At 34.4% G+C, this 16,307-nt stretch overlaps 1 protein-coding gene across 1 annotated transcript in view; it reads left to right on the top strand.

The window, feature by feature from the left end:
* The window catches only part of VTA1 (vesicle trafficking 1), a 61,438-nt gene that overhangs the window by 26,419 nt on the left and 18,712 nt on the right, over nt 1-16,307 (top strand). Inside the window, exon 5 of the mRNA XM_010983699.3 lies at nt 9,451-9,559. Coding sequence (XP_010982001.2) covers nt 9,451-9,559 — 109 coding nt within the window. The remainder of the gene's footprint in view (nt 1-9,450; nt 9,560-16,307) is intronic.

Here is a 16,307-nt window from a genome sequence, read left to right as displayed (position 1 = left end):
CAGGCAACTATATTCAATATCTTGTAGTAACTTATAATGAAAAAGAACATGAAAAGGAATAGTTGTAAGTATATGTATGACTGAAACATTATGCTGTACACCAGAGATTGACACAACATGTAAACTGCCATACTTCAGTAAAAAAAAAAGTGGAGATTTTCAGACTAGATAAAAAAAAAGCCCTAACTTTATGCTGTTTATAAGAGACATCCTTTAAATACAAAGACAAATATTTTGAAAATGAAAGGATGAAAAAAATTCAGTGTAAATACTAAGTAAACAAAATCCCAAGTGGCCATATTAATATTAGATAAAGTTTACAAAGATGTTTTACTAGAGGTAAAATGGGACATTTTTGTTCATCAAGATTATATTGCAGTTCATTAAGAAGATATCACAGTTATAAATGTCTGTGTACCTAGTAGCAGCTTTAAACTTTATGAAACAAAAAATGATAGAAGTAAAAGAAAATATAGAAAAAAATCATAGTAATAGTTGGAGATTTTGATACATCCCTCTCAGTCATTGGTAGGATAAGTAGTTTAAAAACAGTAAAATTAACTAAAAGTAATAAAGATTGGGTTAAATATTGGCTGGAATGTGTGAAAACAAGAGCTTTCATACATTGCTTGGTGAAAACATTAGCTGTCATAACCACTTTGGGAAAAGATTTGGCAGATTTTTATAAAGTTAAACATAAACCTACCCTTTACTCAGCAATTCCTGAGTATTTATCCAAGAGAAATGAAAACAAATGTCCAGAAAGAGACTTGTTTAGGAGTGTTCATAGGAACTTTATTCATAATAGTCCAAATCTGGAAACAACCCAGATGTCCACCAACAGAGGAACTGATAAATAAAATGTGCTGTTACTAAGGTAAAAAACGGGGCTACTGATACATCCTATAACATGGATGAATCTTGTAGACATTATGCTAAGCAAAAGAAGACCCAAAATAATACAAGCTGTGATTCCCTTCATATAAAGTACTACCATGGAGAGATTTATTCTAGTGAAAAAAAATTAGATTTTTTTTTTTTTTTTTTTTGTATGTGGCAAGGGAAAATTGATCTGGAAAAGGATATAAAGGGACTTTCTGGGGAACTAGAAATGTTGTATTTTAATAGGAGTATGATTTACACAGATAAATCTATTTGACAAAACTCATCAAATTACACACTTACAGTTTATACATCTTGAGGTGTATCAGTTTTACCACAAAAAAAAGTTAAATATTAAACTAGTGTTTGTGAGTTTGGCTTTTCTTGATGGTATTGGGTTGGCAATTCTAAAACTGCTTACTCTGTATTCGAGGATTGCACAAATATATTGAGAAAGCCAAGTTTCTCACTTCTGAGGAAAGAAGTTACAATATGGGATGGGAGAAGACTAGACAGTATTATAGTGTTGAATTAGAACTGGAGATGTCTATATTAACTCATGTTTTTAAGTATATAAATAGGGCAGCATGGATATATGTATATAAGATAGTATTTATACTATAAATGTGTGTATATTACAAAACATGCGTGTATTTGTATACATACAGGATATATACATAGATGTGTATATTGTACATAAAACATATTTCCCTGTATCTGTGTACAGAAAGGACCTAGAAGCAATGAAGCACCAATAGCAATGAGCACCTCCAGTGCCTGAGTTTGGTTTCTAAATACCATTCATCTATAAAATGAGCCAGGACTCATAAAAAGGACTGAATCTAGGGCTGGGTCCGGGAAAGTATTAAATGAAGCTGGGCTTTTCTTATTGTGCCGGAAGGAAGAAGTGGTTCACAATCACAGGGACATGTCAGGACAATCCAGAAGCCAACTTAAAAGGGTTCCCACTATTTACAACAGGGACAGTTTGACTGTCAAAATAAGAATGGTAATAATAGATAACCCAGTGAATAAAATAAGAAACCATAGGTCCCTACTGAAACATGCAATGAAATAAATGAATGAATAAATAATGGAAGGGCAGAGAAGGCTCTTTACAGTAGAGTTCTTACTAATAAATATAGAAATAGCGATGAAGTTAGAAATCATTAGGTTTAGAACTAGGGTGAAAAGTATGATGAAGAGCAGGATATTTACATTAGTCTCTAAATATCCTCCCTCAAGTTGCTTATTAATTTTAAACGGGAAAATAGCTTATAATGGAGGAATCTGTCTATGACACCATTTTAACCAAGTCATCAAACCTAACACAACCAATTGGACCAGACGATACCATGTGCCTCTGAATAAGATGAGCTGAGAAAGGCCAGCATCACTTCAGTGCAAATCCTGTGGAATACATATAACCTGAACCTAATCATGAGCAAACATTGGACAAATCCAAATTGATGAACATTTTACAACTAAGCTGGTATTTTTTTAAATGTCAAGGTCAAGAAACGCTAACAAAGGCTATTCCAGATTAAAGACTAAAAAGACATGACAGCTAAATAATGCATGTTTTTTAAGTTAAATAGACCCAGGGGAGGAACTACCAAGGACGTGATTGGGACAGTTGACAGACTTTATTGGGACCGTGGATCAAACAGTTTTCTTGTATAAGTATTAAATTTCTTGATTTTAATAACTGGTGTGTGAGATAGTCCTTGATCTTAGGACTTGCATAATGAAAGAGTAAGGAGACACAGTGACTTCCAACTTACTTTTCAATGGTTCAGGAAAAAAATGCAGTAAACGTTTTGTACGTTAATATATGCATAATATATATGCATATATAAATAGATTGATAAACAAAAATGTAAACAATTAGGAAATCTGAGTGAAAATATCTTATAGTATTCTTAAGCTTGGTAAAATTATATAAAATAAAAAGTGATTTCACAAAACTATACGTATTTTTTACCAAAAGATAACATTCATTGTTTTCGTTTCTTACCCAGTGGATTAAGTATTAAACAGATGCTCATACCTTCTTTGGATATCTTATGGCTATCTAGAATAATATATGGAGTGTACATTCCAAGTATTATAAAAATAGATTAGTTAAATTTAAGTGTTTAAGTGTATAATAGTTAAGATTTTTTTGGTACAGGTTTACTCTAATTTTTAAAACTTGTTTTATAAACGTCTAGTTGCTTTGAAAAATATAAAAGTATAAAAATGTTGAAGCTCCAGGAAAACATGTAACTTGTGATTATAATACTTCAGTATTTGAGTCATTGTGATAGTAAATTTGTTGAATATGTGCTTTTCAAGCATTTGTCATTGTATTATATCCAGTGTTCCCAGGAGTTATATAGAGCTTTGGTTGTGTGATGTACTTAGGAGAACTGATGGCCTAAGAGTATAAATGTGTTATCTGTGGTGTTACCACCAAGTTAGAGATGATTAATCTCTTTTGTATTACTAACTACTTTGAAAGGTTATGAAAGCTGTGGATCCTTTCCCACGCATATGTATATTGGATTTTTTGCATGTAATTCAGGGAGTTTCAAGGGCACCCTTCACCCTATCTGCTGACCCTTCCCTGCAAGCCTAAGTAAACTGTGTACTCAAGCTGAATATTCACATTTGTTCATTAGCAAAAAGTGTTTCACTCCAGTTCAGTGTCTTTCATAGTGTGGTTCTGGGACAGCCAGCTTCAGAATCCTTTGAGGTACTTGATTTGAAAAAAAAAAAAAAAAAAAAGATGGATTCCGGAAGCTACTATCCATACATTTATTACCAAATATTTGTTAATCTCTACAATATACCAAGCACAATTGTAGGCACTAGTATTATAGCAGTGGACGAAATTCCTGCTCTCATGGGACTCACATTCCTCTGGTGAAAACAGACAATAAACAAATTAATAAATAAAATGTATAGTATGTCAGATGTGTCATGCTAGGGATCCCAAGTTAAGGAAGGGGGTAGCAAGGTCAATTTACATAAGGTGTTTGGGGAAGGCCTCACTAAGAAGGGAACATTTTAGCAAAGCCTTGAGGAAGATAAGGGAATGAGTCATACAAATGTTCTAGGGAGACGCGAGAGAAAGTGCAGATATTTGTGCATAGCAGAGGATACTTGTTCAAGTTCAAGACATAGCAAGGAATACAAGGTGGCTGAATCTAGAATAAGGAGAGTGATAGGAGGTGAGGATGGGGAGGCACAGACAAACTTGTTAGGATTAGACTGCTATATTTAAAGTATTAATACTTGCATTATAATGGACAAGGGTGGAAATAGGGAGACCCAGTAATATGTTAAATAATCAAAGTGAGGGCAATGGCAGTCAGACCAGAATTTGCAGTAGAAGACATGACAAGAAGTGGTTGAACTCAGGATATATTCTGAATGTAGAGCTGAAAGAATTTAAATGATTCATTGATAGACTCTGAGAGAAATGGAGGGTTCAAAGATGACTTCAAAGGTTTGGGCTTGAATAGCTGTAAGACATTTACTGACATGTGGAGGAATAGATTTAGTGGGAGAAGATCAGAAATCGGTTTTGAGCTTTGAATGTTTTGAGCTCTCAGACATACACGTGAAATGCTGAGTTGAATGTATACGTGATGAAGTTCAGAGGAGAGGTCTGAGCAGAGGTTATGAATTTGGGAGTTGGCCCCATGAGGTGGTATTTAAAGCCATTAGATTGGATGAGATTGTCAAGATAAAGTGTTGAAAGAGAAGACAAGAAGTCCAAGAACAGAAGTCTGTCTCTCTACACCCTGAAGATAAGGAGTCAGTATGAAGGACTGAAAAGGAACACCCAGTGAGACAAGGAAAACCAGAAGACCTTGATAAGCAGGAAACCAAGTGAAAAGGGGATTTCAAGGAAGAGGAAGTACTCAACTTTTCACGCTGATGGGGTTGAGTAAGATGACCTCTAAGCTTTGGATTTAGCCACCAGTTCTAAGCTAAGGTGCCACCTCTTGGTGAAGACACCAACCATGTTAGTAAGAGAGAAGTAATCCTGAACCTTGACAAAGATAGTTGTAGTGCATGCTAAAGATAAAAACTTGACTAGGATGGGTTCAAGAGAAAATCCAAGAGGAAGAATTGGAGACAGCTAAAATAAAGCATTCTCTTTCAGGTAGCTTTTTGGTATGCTAATGGAGAATGATTTATATCAGATTTTCTATATTTGGGGCCAGGAATTAATTTTTTTTATTATACCCTAATACAATTCTTATTTGCACCAGGTTTGAGAACCCCCATTTTAACTTACGGTTGGTGTTTGCTGGCTATTCTTCAGTGTAGCAGGTGCAAATGGTTTAAAAATTAAGTGAAAATTCTTACTTAACCTTTGGTGACTCTAGTGGCCAAAATTTGCAGTTGTCAGTGATTCTCATCAATCCAGTTACAAAACAGGAACTTAGAGGCCAGGGACAAAAGTAAAAAGTTCTTTTTGCAATTCCTGTTTCCCAGAGAGGATGTCTAATCAGCCAGAAGAAGCTAAAAGATTTTTAAAATATCGAAGTTTTGAAATTTTCCTCTTCAAATGTTGTTTAATATTTAGAATCCTTTATTTTAAAGAAAATAATCAAAAAGTGAATTAGTTTTGAGTTACAACTGCCAAAATCTTCTGCTCAAAATATAAGTGCCAGTTTCTAGGAAATAGTGCTCAAAATATAAGTGCCAGTTTCTAGGAAATAGTGTGAAATAAAAACCAAACTATTGTGTTGATTTATCTGCTTTGGGATATTCTTAAAAATGTATTTACTAAAATGAACCTATTTCAGGTTAGAGCAATGTTTTTGAAACTTCACATACTAGTGAAAGAACCCATGGTGGTTTAAACACCTCTACACTATTCATATTATGAAATTAGGAATGAAGGAACTTACTAAAGTCATTACAGTGTGACTTATCCAACTAAGTCTTTAGACAGTATTAGAATATTTCAGTCCAAAGAAAATCTGTCTCATTTTTAAAAGATTCCAAAAGAAGGTAACCTAAACTTTCCTAAGCAGTTTATTCATTTACTTTCAAAATAATTCTCTTTATATTTACCAGAGTATACTCTGTACTAATATGCATTAAGTAGCTGACCTTTTAAAAGCCCATTTTCCCTTATTTTATATATTCCCATCTAAATTGCAAACTGCAGTATGCTAATTTTAGCTTCCCAAAGCAACCTGAAATTGAGTGGCTGGGTAAGTCATTTTACTTTTGCAATTCCACTTCCTCACCTCTATAATGATGGGATGATAGAATCCTAAGGGGAAAAGATAAAGAAATTATTATCGACTTCAGATAATACAGATGTCACATTAAGTGATGGAAGTTATTGTCTGGCTTTCTCATCAGACTCTAAAGCTCATGCCTAACTTTGTCCATCCACTACCCTAGCACTTAGCATAGTGCCTAACTTGAGAATGTGATAAATAGCTGTTGGAAGTCAGAGCAGCTCATACAAGAATAAATGTTTGAACCGAGCCTAAGAGAAGACTGGCAGAAGAGGAAGCCATCTGAAATAGGAAGAGCAGCATGAGAAAAGACTGCAGGTGAGACAGTCCCAGCTGGACTGAGGGAAATAGTGGGAAATGAAACCGAAGCTGTGTCTGCGGTGTGGAGGGCCTTGAATGAAAGTGTGGGAGACTTTATAAACATACATATAAATATATGATTGTAAATTATAGTAAATATTATTAAAGAAAAGATGTGAGAGGATTTCTGGGAAGTCCTACTTTATATTGGGAAAGTCAGGAAAACATTTCTGAGGAAGTGATGTTCAGTCTGATCTATGAGGAATTAAGTAGGAGTTATGTTGAGAAAAAGGCAAAAAGGCAGAGGGGACACATTTCGTGGGCCTTGTAGTGATTAGGAACAGAAAAGATGCCAGCATACTTAGTTGGTGAGTGAACAGATAAGGGCAAGAGAGGCGACTGGCCAGTCAAGAACCAGCTAGAGTAGAATCTGTGGCCAGAGTTAGAATTTGTTTTATATTTCAGGTCTATTGGAAGCCTTTGAAAAGAGTGATGAATGAATTTATGTTTTAGAAAGATCATTCTACTCTGAGTACTGGATGAGAGAGCTGTGGTGGGCGTAAGGTAAGAAAGGAGGCAGATTAGGGGGCTATTGCAGGGAAACTGGGGAGATGAGATGAATTCAAGAAATGTATCAAAAGCATAGTCAACTAGATTCCTGGTGAACTAGATGCAGGAGTCAGGGGAGAGGCAGGAAATAAGAGAATGGTGCAAAAAATGATTCCCATACATTTCTGCCATGGAAGAATGAAATTCCCTGGAGGAAGGAGTGGTGGCGGACATCAAGAGAACAGTTAGGGACAATTTAATTTGAGTTGTACGTGAGACATCCAAGTGGAGGTGTCACATAGTCATTTGGATATTTGTCTATTTGTCAGAAGCAAATCCTGGCTGGATAGGTAAATTTAAGAATAAAGATACAGATAATATTTAAAGCCATGAGAATGAATATAGAGAGAAAAGAAAAATAAACCATAAGATAGGAGTCCTAATGCTTGTGGAGTTCTGTAGGAAGTGCACTGTATGAAGACAGCCCACTGTGAGATAATAAATGACAACTGATATAGTGTGTGAACTAGAGAACGAGGGTGGGAGAAGGGGCAGAGAAGATGGATGGGTGTGAGCATGTGTACACCATCTGGAAGGGGCTGCTTCTACTTATCTCAGATAATTATTACCAAATAAACCAGTTTATTTGGACCCAGTGTTTTCAGATCTTCCAGTTTTTAAACAAGAAGTTAAGAATTTGAATTGTCTGTGACCTTCCTATTATTTCATTATGTGGAAAACATAATTCATATTTAAAATTCTATATTAATCAGCATTGATTGATCAGTCTCTGCTAGGACAGGGTATTTAGGGTTATTTGGCGGTCAGATAGAGGATTAGTAGCCAGAGGAGATGGGAGGGAAACCAGAATATAGTGTCATAAAAACCAAGAGTAGAGAATGTTTCACAAAGCTCGGAGGGTTCCAGTGTTTAATTATGCTACTGAGAGGTTTGGTAAGATGATACCTGAAAATGTCCATTGGATTCGCCAGTGTGTGGAATAGGCTGTTGGTGACTTTAGCAAGAGCAGTTCCTCAATTGATCTCACTGCTTAGGCAAGGTAGAGGCTGCCATATGTAGGCTTCCTGACATTAAAAGACTTTGGCACATTCAAGTACTTTGACCAAAAGAGTGACAAGAATGAGAACTAAACAGGAAAGAAGTAAAGAGAAACGTTTTCTCCCCTAGGGTGAATTGAATGATAAAGAACTAAAGGCACTAAATGTAGGTATTTCATTTGAAAAGCTTCTCTATGAAGTGGAATAAAATATAATTGTACCTGAAAGAAAATGAGAATCAATGTATGGAAATCTTTTAAAAAATGGAATATATGCAAGAATTGATAAGAAAGGAAAATTAAATATACAAACTTCAGTTATTTGTATGGTTACTCTTTTTTAAATGTTTCTGTATACTGCTTATCTATAGTAGTTTGTGGAGACTCTCACATCACAAAATACTCAAGTATCTGGACAGTATGCTGTATTTGTAGTTATTGATGACTTAGTGGATCTTTACAAAAGGTAAATTACAGTTGTTTTCAGCATAATAAAATCATATGTTCTCTGCAACTCTAATATGCATACAGATCACCTGGGAATCGTGCTACAGTGCAGATTCTGGTTCGGTAGGTCTGATACGGGCTTGAAGATTCTGCATTTCTAACAAGCTCCCAGGTGATACCAGTGCCATGGGTCCACGAGTAGTGTAAAGGTCAAATGAAAATATGAACTAAAAATCACTAACCCATCCAAAGATTCTAACAGATTTTACTCTTGAATTTTTTAAGGCAAATTTTTGTCTTTAATTTTATAGCATATGGCATACATTTTAAGTCAGAAAAGAAGAGGCAACTAGCAGGTTCTTCACTGATTTTCCAGTTCTCTTTACAGCAACTCAATGACATACTACTTTTTCCTTTTTAGACCTCAGGAAACTGAGATTTAGAGCTGGTAAATAACATCCTATAAGTTAGAAGTCAAGTTTGCCTAGCTGTCAGTCTAGTGTTCATGTGTTTACTTTAATCATTATAACATCTTAGTTTTTTGTTTGCTTTTATAGATTTGTACAGATCATTTTTTTTCTTCAGTGAAGATGGTTCTATATATTGTTATTTTCTTTTATGTTTAATTTTAGAATTCCATGTAGCCTGTTTCTCTCCTATGCATTAAAGTAGCAAGTTTTGTTTGAAGGACACCCCCATAATTCTATTGCAGACCTTTGCTGAAACATAGAACCATGAAAGAACTAATTGTGTGTCTTGAGGAAGGTTGGCTTTTTGTGAAGTCTTTCAAGCCCTAGGCAGTTGGTAGAATCCAGTGATAAGAGAAGATTGTCAGAATATTCCAGACCTGTACCATGCAGAAGTAGATTTTACCTCAAAAATATGATATAGATTATCATAATGTATATTTTTATTTGACTTCTTTGCTGCAGTCTAATATTGATATAAAAATATTTCTTTTAGAATGTGAAACACAGAAAGTATGCAAGGTGGAAGGCAACATATATTCATAATTGTTTAAAGAATGGAGAGACTCCTCAAGCAGGGCCTGTTGGGATTGAAGAAGATAATGGTATGTATTTATCTCCGTAAAATGATTTAGCAGAATCATAATTGTTCAGTATATTATGATTCAGAACTTTGGGAAGGAATGATGCAATTCTGCTTCCCTCATTAAGTCCAAAATCAGGTGTAAAATTATAAACTTGGGACAAATGAGAGATTAAGGCCAAACTGTCCTAGTATACATGTTAACAAAACGGCTTGGCTGTTTCCTACCTCTAATCAGATTTCATCCCTCCACGGCACAGGCAATCCTTTTGTAATCTGTAAAATGTTTCGGAACCACAAGGAACACTGAATTTATTTTTTATATACCTGAGGTGGGTTTTTTGGTGGGATGGGTGCAGACGTGGTACCATCACATGATTCAGAATTTATAGAGTAGATGTAAAGATTTTGTGTGTATTTTCCAGGGATTATTTTTTTCCCAGGGAATATGAGTTACAAGTAAATAGGAATCTATACCCTCACTTTTTTCACATAATTGGTAATATACACACTGTTCTGCATCTGGTTGGTTGATTTATGTATTCATTCACTTGGAAGACTGTTTAGAATTTTATAATACTACTCAGTGAAAAAAAGCAACACTGCAGTTTAACATAAAAATATGATGTGTGAATTATGTATCTCATCCCCTAGAGATGCAAGCTTTCATGTAGCATTTCAAGTTAATTTTTTGCTATCCATTCCTGAAGGACACTTCATGCTATGTCCTTCTTTAATCTTTTTTTTTTTCTTGGTAGGGAGAGATAATTAGATTTATTTATTCTCAGCGGATGTTCTGAGGACTGAACCCAGAACTCTATGCATGCTAAGCGTGCACTCTTCCACTTGAGCTATACCCTCCACCCTACTTGTTTGATCTTTAGTCTTTTTCACATAGAATGCTTTTTACGGTCATTTTATATGCTAAATACCTTGCATTCATATAGTGCCTTAAAGCTTGCAAATAATTTCTATGTATCTCATACCCTCAAAAGTCTCTGAGAGACAGTGGTTATTATTTCTGTTTTACAGAAGAGATTCTGAGTTTTGGCTTGCCTAATGACATAGAACCACAGAGAAGGAGAACCAGAACTTGAGTTCTTACTCTAAGTCTTATGTTCTTTTTACTAATGCTGCAGTATGAATGATGTAATATTATTAAGTGTTTAAAGTTGGCTATTCTAAAACATGGTTAAATTTTTGGGTCATTTACATCATGACAGTGAAATTGGGTTTTTGTTTTTTTTTTAAGTATATTGCCACAACTTTATTTCTCACTTTTCCATTTAATATTTTGGAATATTTTACATAATTATATACTGACCACAATCCTGCCTTAATCCTGACCACAGTCAGGAATGTTTTATGTCAGTCCTACTGTTTATAAAACCATTAGTCACTTCCAGTTGTCTACAGGAAAAGATCCAAGATCTTTAGCCTACCAAGCCCAACTCACCATGAGCTGGCAGGACCTACTTTACCAGTTTTATTTCCTACTCGAGTCTCCTGCTGTGTCAGTGTGCTGGGGTGCTGTAACAGAATACCGTAGACTGGACGGCTCAAACAAAAGGCATTTATTTTCTCACAGTTCTGGATGAAAAGTCCAAGACCAAGGTCCAGCAGGGTTCAGTTTCTGGTTAGGACCAAGTTTCTGGCTCTCAGAAAACCACCTTCTCTCTTTCCTCTTGTTGGAGGGAGAGATTTCCTCCTCTTCTTGTAAGGCCACAGTCCTATTGGATTAGAGCTCCACCTGATGACCTCATTGAACCTTTAGGTACCTCTCAAGACCCTATCCCCAGATACAGTTACACTGGTGGTTAGGGCTTCATCATATGAACTTTGAGGGGACAATTCAGTTCATAGAACCTTTATAAACACTTTATTACAGCCATAGTAATTGACAGCTGCAAAGTACCTATGTCTCCTTCTTTAGTTAAAACCATTTCTTCCTCTTAAATGTTCATCTTTCTTTACCTATCTGAATCCTGCCTGTTTGTAATAATCTTCCTTCATCTGAGTTTCTGCAGAGCTATTTTACATATGTATGTATGTATAAAGTCTTATAAAACATATATTATTTAATAAACTGAGTATCTTTATAACTTATGGTAATATTTATAATTTACAGAGCACTTGCTAGGTGTTAGGCACTGTGCTAAACATTTTACATGTATAATCTAATTTAGTCCTTTTGACGGTAGCTGGGCATCCCTGTCTAAGCTCTAATAACTAGTTAATGGAACCTAGGATGAACCCAAATCTTTCTAAAGTCTGTGTTCTTGTTCTACATTTAAGTAGATGCATTCTTTCCTTGACCAAATAACAAGACTTAATACATATATGTCTTCCCTGTTGAGCCTTACAAGAAAATGTCTCAACCAATCAACATAACTGTTAATTCAATCTTCCCTTGAGAAGGTGGTACCAGCATTATGAGAGACACTTCTGTGCTTCAGACATGATGGAGAGCCTTAAATTTATAATGACCCCCTCTGCCAGGACATAGCTTGTGCTTGCATTTTTTAAAATCTTACACATTTTTTCATTCATTTTTTTAAGAAACTTTTTTTTTCTTTTAATGTCATTTTGTTGACATTAGCTGATTACCGAGGATGGATAAAACATAGTCCTATACTATAAGAGCTTACATTCTCATGGGAAGCTATAGATTAATAAACAGTTACAGTACATGTTGGCAAGAGAGTTTTCCTGAGCTGAGTCTTTACGGTAAATTGAACTAAGACAGATAAAGAAAAGGGGGAGAATGCTACAAAAAGAAAAGCATCTTCAAAAGCAGAAAGGCAGATTGAGAAATGGCCACACTGTAAGAACTGAAAGAAAGAAAAAAAGAAGAAAAGAAACTTTTTTGAGAGTGACTTGGAGAAAGATAAATTCTGCAGATTGTAAGGTGAATCCAGGAGCTTTTAGTAACCTGAATTATAGCTAATGAAAACCTAGATAGGATGCTGGCCAGTTGGATAAAGAAAAAGAAATACAGTTAAGGAAGTGTGATAAGTAGGACTTACAGACAGTTTAATATGAGAGAAGAGGGGAGGAACAGAAAATGATCCCTGTTCCCAGCTTTTGTGATCAGAGACATGCTGATTCTGTTCAAAGAAATGGCCAATACAAGATGAACAGGTTTGGAGGAAGAAGTCAAGGGAAGACATTGAGATGCTCATGTGACAACTACTTGATGAAGTCGAATGGCAATTAGATATTCTACCCAAGATTTCAGAAGAAAGGTCTAAGCTAAAAGTAGAATTTTTGAGCTGTCAGTTTGAAAGCAAGAGGTGAAGCCAAAGTAGAATGTTGAATCACCCAAAGAGAATGGGTACCTTAAGAAATAAAGCCAAAGAAAGGTGGAACCTTTCTTCACATTTAGTAATTACATTAAATTAGAAAGTGAAGCAGAGACACTTCTGTTATCTGACTATGTATAAGAGACATACGCATATTTATAGTAAATGTAAAAATATATGTGTTTATAATTACTTCCAAAATTTTGATTTGGAAGATACTTAACCAGTTGTATATGGTTATGTCTGTATTCTTAAATATACCACAAAAATATCTTTGTTGTTTTAAACATATTATTTTACTTTTCAGTAGTGTTTGAGAGACGTCATTATAAGTGCACTGAAATCCCTAACAAATGGTCAGTTTTGTTTTTCAGGTACTCTTTCAGTATCAGTGACTTCTAATCTTAAAATTTTTAACCTTTTTTCCCTCAAAAGTAGGAAGTGTTACATTTTTATTATTATCATGATCTCTTTTGTTCTGAAATGGTTGTTATAGACCCTCTATAATACTAAGTTAATTGATTATTAAATCTATGTAATTTTTGTTTTGTTTTCAAAAAATTGGCTTAAATTAAGCTTACAATTTCTGTTTATTTATTCAGTTTTTATAGAGCTTCTGGATAGTAGAAAATAATCAGCTGTGGAATACTAATAATCTTTTAAAATATAAAGGATAATCTTTTCACTGTATACTTTTTAAATTGTTAACTTAAAACACAGCCTGGTGTCATAATTAAGTGTTAATGTTTTAACATCTAACAGTATCTGCTCAGAAATGGGTTATGGTTCTAAAAGAGATGTCATTAAATCTGTATACGTATGAGAAAATGCTTCTTTAAAGCTGGTTTTTCATTTTCTCAGTGTAACATATTTTCTTATGTTTTTAAATTAACTCTTGTAAGACCTTCTAGGTGTAAGTGGGTATTATGTTTAATAGAATTCTATTTTTACTATTATTCTGAAATTGAACTCTAGTGAAGCCAGTAAAAAACAATAGATACTATACCTTAGTTAATTTAGAGTAAGAAAAAACAAATATATTTAACTTTTGAAAATAGTACTATATCAGCATATTGTCAAAAAGCACATAAGGAAGCCATATGATTAGTACAAAAAATTGTTCTAGAAAAAAATTTAGGCTCAACTGAAGGGAAATCTGTTAGCATTCAGACTTTAGGTTTCTACATCCACTTGGTTTCAGTATCTGCAAAATGGTATTGTTGTCACATGATCAATATTAACCTATACTCCAGCGATAAAAACTAATGAAGGTAATTATTTATTTCAAATTTCTGTAATTTAAAGTTTCCTTCTTTGGGAGAATCCTCAGGTACAGTTAACTTCAACATTTTTTAGGCTCAATATTTGTTATTAAGATTGTCAGATAATGTGGGAGATACATAAAATAAGTCAATACATAATCTAAAACTTAATCTTAAAGTGTCATAATCTAGTGTTAATGTCATGGCTTTTAACAATATCTCCTCAAAAGTGGCTTATTGTTCTACAAAACTTGTCATTTTACATATATACATTTTTGAAGTATTTGAAAATAGATTGGAGATATGCTCTTTTACTCCTAAATACTTCCCACATTCAGATTTGATCAGTTGATTCAATAATGTCCTCTGTAGCTTTGTTTTTTCCTCCTCCAATATCCAGTCCAGGATCACACATTGCATTTAGCTATCATGTCTCTTTAGTTCCTTATTAATCTGGAGTGTTTCCTTAGCCCTTCTAGAAGGTGTTTCTTGGCCTTGACATTTTTAAAGAGTACAGGCTAGTTCGTTGTAGACTGTCCATTTCTCAGTTTGGGTTTGACTGATGTTTTTTCCTAACTAGATTAAGGTTAGGCATTTTTAGCAGAAATGCACCAGAATGAGATGGTTTTCTCTCTACCCCACATTGGAAGTATGATGCTGTTGGAATATTGGTGATATTAACTGATCACTTAGATAATGTGGTATCTTCTAGATCACTCCACTTTAAAATTATTTTTCTTTTGTTATTAAGTAGTTTGTGGAAGATACTTTGAGACCATGTAAATATTCTATTTTTATGATACTTTATCCACTATGTTTAGCATCTACTGATGATTTTTCAAATAGCATCATTCCTTCTATATTAATTAATTGGCATTATACTATAAGGAAGAGCTTTTCCTGTCTCCTCCATTTACATATTTATTCCTTTAATTATGTTAGGGTGCGGTCATGAATTTATATGCAGTGATTATACCCCATGACTATCAGTCTTTATTATAATGGTCAAATTGTCCCAGATTCATACAGTGGGAGTTTTTCAAACTAGCTCCTGTGTCCTTTTTATATATTCGTGTCATTCTTAGAGATTGGCACTTCTGTGCTTTCTAACACGTCAAAATGTTCCAAGTACATCTAGTTCTTTCTTTGATCCAGCCCTGGAATCAGCCTTTATTTTTCTTTTCTTTTCTTTTCTTTCTTTTTTTTTTTTTTAATGAACTCTTAAGTCTTTTTTAGTGAAGAATGGTATTTAGAAGCCAAGACCTAGGCACTAGGTGTACTTACTGCTACTGGTATATCTTTGCTTCTGGTCCCTCTCAAAAGACAGAACAAGAAAGTATTCATTCATTAAAGTATATATATTCATTCTTCAGCACTGCAAATCCTGGCTTCCATTATCTTTAATTTATTTACTCATTTATTCATGTCTAGAAAACAAATGATAGAGTAAGAATTGTTAATCCATGCCACTGTGAAAAGCAAATGTATAAATTAGTTTCCTGTTTGCCTAGTTATTTTTTAATATAAAACCTCATACATCTTAAATGTGTAATGCAATGACTTGACACACAGCCCTCTAAATATAGAACATTTCCGTTACCCCAGGATACACCTCACACTCCTTCCCAGTCCATTCCCACCTTGAGAAGCAAATGATATTTTTTTTGTTTAACCAGAAATTAGTTTTGCCTGTTCTAGAGCTTTGTATAAGTGGAGTCATACAATATTCATTTGTTCCCAGCAATTTTCTCTCAGTGTTACATCTGTGAGATTCACCCAGGTCTTATATATGGGTAGTATTTATGTTCTTTCTTCTTACTGCTGAGTAGTATTTCATTGTATGGACATCATAATTTATCAGTTTATCTGCTGGTTGACTTCATGGCTGTTTGAGGTTATGGTGACTTAAGCTTCTTGACATTGAAATACATATTTTTTTAGACATACTTCACATGCTATATGTGAACACATGGCATATGTTCCATTGCCCTGGATAAGTAACTGCAGCAGAATTGCTGTCTAATTTTTAAGAAACTCCCAAACCATTTTCTAAACGCAGTGTACCATTTATACTTTCATCAGCAGTGTATTCGTTTCTGTTGCTCTGTATCCTTGCTAACACTTGGTATTGTCAATAGTATGTTTAAGTATAGTCATCTGACCCATGTGTAGTGGTTCCTCGTTGTAATTTAAGTTGCATTTTCCC

The sequence above is a fragment of the Camelus dromedarius genome, chromosome 6 (genome assembly GCF_036321535.1).
Source record: "Camelus dromedarius isolate mCamDro1 chromosome 6, mCamDro1.pat, whole genome shotgun sequence".
Taxonomy (NCBI): Eukaryota; Metazoa; Chordata; class Mammalia; order Artiodactyla; family Camelidae; genus Camelus; species Camelus dromedarius.
Note: the sequence above shows the minus strand (reverse complement) of the source record. Positions and strands in the feature narration are given on the sequence as shown.